The following is a 6237-nucleotide window of genomic DNA, read 5'->3' on the forward strand; positions in this document are numbered from 1 at the left end:
TTGAAATCACAATTTTATTTGGGTTTAATAGTTTCTATCACTGAGAAAATTTGTATCGTCCTGTCCAAACCATCATTTTGTCCAATTTATTTAATCCTTGACTAATTCAGTTTTCCTTCTTTCTTACTAGGTTAAATAAAATAGGCATAAGGAAAAAAGTTTAGGGTCAGGTTTATATGTGAATGGATCAATCTTCCACAGGGTTTGTATCTTGGAATTTATTGAATCTTCAGTGTAAAAAATTAAATGAAAAATCCACTTGTTCTATTTAAACCAGTTTAATTCTTCATCTGGATGTCCTGAAACACTCAGAAAGACGCTCAGAAGACCCCACCATCACAGACATCTACACCTCCAGATGCAGGAAGAGGGCCACCTGCATCATGAAGGACCCCACTCACCCAGCACTTTTTACCCCGCTCCCCTCAGGAAAGAGGTTAAGCTTTAAGTGCAGAAACACTAGACTGAGGGACAGCTTCTACCCTGAAGCTGTTAAGACTCATGAAACTAATCAGGCTTATCAATGTGGAAAAACAAAATCACTGTAATGACACTATGTGCTGCTGATTATCCATGCTGCTGATCATTTCATGCAGTTTTATTCATTCATTTGTACTCATCCACCCACTCGTTTGTGTTGCTCTAGTTCAGTGTAGTTTTGCACCATCAGTGTTTAGCGGATATCTTGGATCTTTAAGAATACCGTTTGGCGTTATTTTAGCACATCTTAGATCCTTATTTACTTTTTTTTTACTTTATATTTTTGCTATTGTTGGATGTAACTGGGACCCTGCGAATTTCGTTCTACCTCATGTACCATATGTGATGCAAATGACGAAGGACCTCAACATTGAGAAAAGCATCCAGCTCATGTAAAAAGCTGTCAATTTACAGCCTAATATAATTCTTCCACACTTCCAAGTTGTAAAAAACTAATGATCCCAACACCTTTTTATGTAATGTCCTGATAAGAAAATCTAAAAAAATAATAATAATAATAATCCAACTCTTTCTTGTTCCTCCAATTTATTAAGAAAATGTACAGAGTGATTAACGGTAGGACTTCTGGTAGCGTGCACGAGCTCCAGGTCCACCGAACTTCTTGGACTCGCAGCGACGTGGATCAGCAACCAGCAGGGTCCTGTCGTACTGGATCAGGATGTCCTTGATCTCCTTCTTAGAGGCCTCATCCACATCTACACAGAAACATCAGGATAAGAACTCGGTCACTCAAATGTTTTACAAACTTTAGTTCATTTATACTCAACAGTTGTTTCATCTCATTTAGGTTTTGTCAGAAAAGTACAGTAAGAACTTAAAACTGTCCACTTGTCTACAGTGCCTGTAAATAAATAGACATTCATGCATTATTAAATACTACAAATCTTGCAACATGTACTGAAATTAGACCTGCATTATCTTAATCTCCTCTAACACAGCAGCTATACATGCCAAAAATGTTGCTGTTGTGGTACCATCAGCAATAATGTTCTATAATATTAATGTGGGCTACATTTTCAGGAAACATTTATATCCTCTCCTCACACTAGTGTTCAGTTTACTAATTAACCAAAGCAAATATTTAAAAAAAATCTGATATACATTTTCAGAAAACAGTTTGAGCAAAGCACTTACACTTCTGGTAGTATGCAACCAGGGATTTGGAGATGGCTTGACGGATGGCTGTAAGACAAAGAAAGAAACCATTAAAAACTTCTCTTCAAATTAACTGTTTACAAGCCAGAAACCAAATCACCAGATGATGTGCTTACCATAGATCTGTGCAACGTGTCCACCACCCTTCACTCTGACTCTGATGTCAACTCCAGCAAAACGCTCCTTACCCAGCAACAACACCGGTTCCAAAAGCTAGATGGACACAAAAAGAAATGCGTTACTCTCAAATGATCACGTTGGTTGAAAGTGCTTAATCATTCATAAACACTGGTTATGATTGTGAATTAATAAGTTTTGTATTAATTCATAGTAAAAGCGAGAGCCGTCGGTCTACCATTGGGTGATGCCACCAATTTCCACAAGCAAGCATTTATTTTCGTTTACTTAAGGCAACACAAAAATCAACACTGTGGTACTACAAGGAGGTGCAGACATTTCCAGTAGACCAAACGGATTTGATTCACCGGCTCCAACCAGCTCTTGCTTCTACTTAAAACTTTCTACTTCTACTAAAACAAAGTCTTTCTTTATTGTGATTAATCTCACAGGCTAAAGGCAAACATCACCTGGCAATACTGTCAAAATTTGCTTCCTCACTCAGTCTCACATGCTGGAGACCTGATTTATTTTCCATCCTGGCTGTTTTTTAGAAAACCCACCTTGTACTGGAGTGTGGCAGGCTCCACCATCTCCAGGGGTCTGCCGTTCACCTTGATCAGTCCATTTCCCCTCTTGCAGTGAGCAACAGCTGTTGCAGTTTTCTATGAGGAAAAAATACATCCACATTACTGTCACATCTCTTGTAGGTCACAAATGACAAGACTTAAAGGCATACGTTCAAGAATACAACTATTGTGAATATGTCATAAGAGCATCTGGAACTTATTTATAAATTGCACAAGTGATCCTCACATCAGCATGTTGGGATTGTAAACAATGAGCTGTTCTTGAATTATTACAACTTAGAAACTCACATAATATCATTGGGTAATTTCTTTGTTGATCAGACTGACAACTAAATTTGTCTTACCGTGTAAAACAAATCAAGTAAAATAGCTTTTAAGTAAAATCTTCAACGTGTTTTAAGTTGTATGATGTGTCATGTGCGTTTCCCTGAGTAATGGATAAAATATCTGCAATCCAACTAGCATCTGGCTACAAAGCTAAGCAAACAGTATAACTGTGTGGCTAAACAGCAACTGACTGACTTTAATACTTTAATAAATGGCAACAGAAATTACATGATAAAAACTTAAGAGTTATATAAGCATGCCAAACAGTTAAGTTACAAATGCAAACGCTTGAGAAATTACGGCCCAAAACTACTTAGCATTTGCTAGGTTAGCTCAAGTCCGCTAGCCGGCCAGGTAGCCACAGCGCCACATGTGCATTAAAGTCATTTAAATTTACTTGCCTTGCGTCCAAACACCTGGACAGACTGCAGAGGACCTTTCGGTGACATGTTTCTGAAACATGAATAATAGAAAATTTATTCAAAAACCTGTAAATTAGAATATTTTTGATAATTTTGACGGATCAATGGCAGCTACATACCGTCTTCTGCTAGGGTGCCGTACGGAAAGGCCGATGGGGTTTCCCACTCCGAGGATCAGGGGCTGTGTACGACAGTTGCAACAGCTTTGGGGCCGATTTTCGACAGTTGCTTTCGGTCTACCTCCATTTTATATTATTGAGTTTTTCGCATAAAGAATAATTTTTGAGTGCACTTAATAATGTCTAATGTATAATACAGATTGTTTGAATGTTTAACAGCCTGCTTACAGTAGCTTGTGACATTTTGCTTATCATTTTGCTTATCATAATTTACCACACAACCTCATAGTTAGACGCAATTATGAATTAAATTATTGCCACAAACTCACATAAAATACTGCAAAGTATATTTATACTTATTTGACCAGTGAATACTGTATGTTTTTATATGTTAATATTGTTTGACTTTTAATATGACAAGTATTTTGCAGTTTTCTTTTAATTTATTTAATTTCTTTGGTTGCAAGTTTGAATTTAATTTAACTATGGGAGAGTTTATTTATAAAGCATACATATTGGACAGTCCTAAATGCCATACATTAAAAATTAGCACTATAAAAGCTGTATACTGTAAAAGGACAAGACAGTACAATATCAGCAAAAAGCTACCCTATTTTGTGTGTCATATTTGATTTAGTTGAAATTCTTATTTCACTCAAGTGAAATAACTGAACTGTATCTAAACTATAGTAAAATAGAGACAATTCACAAAAGTTCAGAACAGACATGCAAGAGTCAATGCCTTGCACTTACATGTTTTAAATTGTGTATATATTACACAAAATGTAATAAAACTTTGAAGGTATCAATATCTAAAAACAATTGGGAGTGATTTTTATTTTCTGTATGCTATTCTGAATGATTAAGTTTATGTTCACAAAAGGAAAGTATCTGTCTAAACAACATAAACCTGAGAAGAAGCAGCTTCGCTCCGCTGCCAGTAGATGTAAGAAAGCCTATCAGAAACCAAAGAACTTCAGCTGGATGTTTCTAGGAACAGTGATGTGCTCCACTAAGTTTATAAAACAGGCTGATAATGATTTGTTGAAGCTAAACTGTGCTTTAGAGTCCAAGCATACCACTTCAGCTCTTTCTTCTGTTGGATCAACAAATACCAGTTTTAGGTGGGACATGTTGGTTTAGAGCAAGCAGATGAAATCAGTCATTTTCTAGTGATAAGTTTTCACAAATTGATGCCAAATTTTGGGAAAAATCAATTTTGTTTCACTTCATATTTGATTTCGAATCTAATCGCAGCTCCTTTTGGGGTGAGGCCCAGTAGGTCAGGGTCGGAATGGGACACATGATATTGGAAAAAGAAAGTATGAAGGTGGTCTTCTTAAATATCAAACAGTAGTCATCCACAAGAGACAGCTTTTGATCCGACTACAATATGGGACATTGTTGACCGAATTCTCTTGAGGGAACGTCAAACCCTCCCTTCATTTCATGAGTTGGCAGTTGACGAGATCTTATTGAGATGGAAGGATTATCAGAAACTGATCCACTAGTGGCCAAATTTCAGCCTAAACTCACAATATACCCTTAAACAATGAATTTGGTTTGGCCAGACAGCATCTTGTGAATATACAAAAAAGTGAGTCATATAGTGTGACATTTACTCCAATGAGAGGGACGTTTATAGTGTCGGCCATGGGAAAGCAGGATTCTGGCTTCTTTTGCTGTCAGCTCTATGTTAATTGTCTACTCCAGATGGATAAAGACGTTTTGAACTTCCTTGTTTCACAAATATAAAGTGCTGTATGTGTGTCATAGGTTTCAGAGCTTATACTTCCACATTTTGTTTCTATCTTTTTTCATGGCTTTTGATGCTTTATTTTTCTCACAATAAAAACATAACAATAAAGTAAAGTGCTTTGTGTTGTCACCATTGTATGTTTCTATACGATGACAAAATTAGTTCTCTGCATTTAGCCCATCACACATGAGATACACCTGCAGGTGGAGCAGTGGGCAGCTATGTAAGCACCTATAGGGAGCAATTAGGGATTGGGTGTTTTGTTAAAGGACAGATACCACAATAAACATGAACATGAATTTTCTAAGCTGCACTAATATCAGTTTTCTTTTGTTGCAGGAGCTCACTGAAACAAGGAAGACACATTGGCAATTTATACATGCCAACTAATTTAATCCTAAAAGTTAAGAATTTTCTTTAAAATATTTTTATGCAAAATCCTCCTCAACAGATTTATGTATTTTTTTTGTTTTATATAAATGCATTATTAATACATTATAATTTGCCACAGCTCACTTTTCAAAACTTTTATTTTGTCAAAATATAATTGAATTTTAAGTTTGTCTTCCTTAATTGGAGGTTTAAACATTTATAAGGGCAGATTTTTTTTAAACGAAGACACTTAAGGAAGAATATATCAATGCCCATAGATATATTTACTAAATGCAGCATCCAGAGAGTGAATACATTCCCACAGTGATGAAAATAGGCTAGTTACGGATCTAATTCTTTCAAAATGTTGGTAATATTTTGAAAATGAAAAAACACAGCACAAGTTAATGCACAGAAAAAACTCACTACTATCTCTAGTTGATTTTTTATGCATGCTGAAAGTTAGTGTAGACATGGTGCAGTCAAAACATATTGCTAATTAGAATAAAAATGTAGAATATTTTATAGTGTTTGAAATAATAATAATAATAATTATTATTATTATTGGTCTCTATTTTTAAAAGAATAAAAATGATGAAAGTTGAACATAGTAAAGGTGATTCAGATTACTGGTGCTGAAGAGAATGGACATGGTCAAACTTCTTTATTTTTCAGGCACAAATGATGAAAACCACATCAGTTTTCCATTTTGTTGAACCAATCCCACATGGAACAACCCCAGTTATACTTTATGATGATAATTTGTTTTAAAATATCCTAGATGTTGATTGTTTTGATTTTTTACTAATGAAAGAAAAAAGAGCTCAAAATAATTGTGGCTTTAATTAAACTGTCTTTTATATATATATATATAT

The 6237-nt window shown here is 35.3% G+C and overlaps 1 protein-coding gene across 1 annotated transcript; it reads right to left on the minus strand.

Moving 5' to 3' along the window:
• Positions 1-1009: 1009 nt before the first annotated feature.
• Positions 1010-3263, minus strand: rps16 (ribosomal protein S16). The gene is made up of 6 exons (XM_037696000.1): positions 3232-3263; positions 3092-3143; positions 2337-2438; positions 1773-1869; positions 1636-1683; positions 1010-1196 (listed from the first exon to the last, which is right to left on the minus strand). Exons 2-6 carry the CDS (start codon positions 3137-3139, stop codon positions 1051-1053), a joined length of 441 nt encoding a protein of 146 aa, XP_037551928.1. The 5' UTR covers positions 3140-3143; positions 3232-3263; the 3' UTR covers positions 1010-1050.
• Positions 3264-6237: the final 2974 nt, after the last annotated feature.

This window comes from Nematolebias whitei, chromosome 22 (genome assembly GCF_014905685.2).
Source record: "Nematolebias whitei isolate Nwh7 chromosome 22, NemWhi1, whole genome shotgun sequence".
Classification (NCBI taxonomy): Eukaryota; Metazoa; Chordata; class Actinopteri; order Cyprinodontiformes; family Rivulidae; genus Nematolebias; species Nematolebias whitei.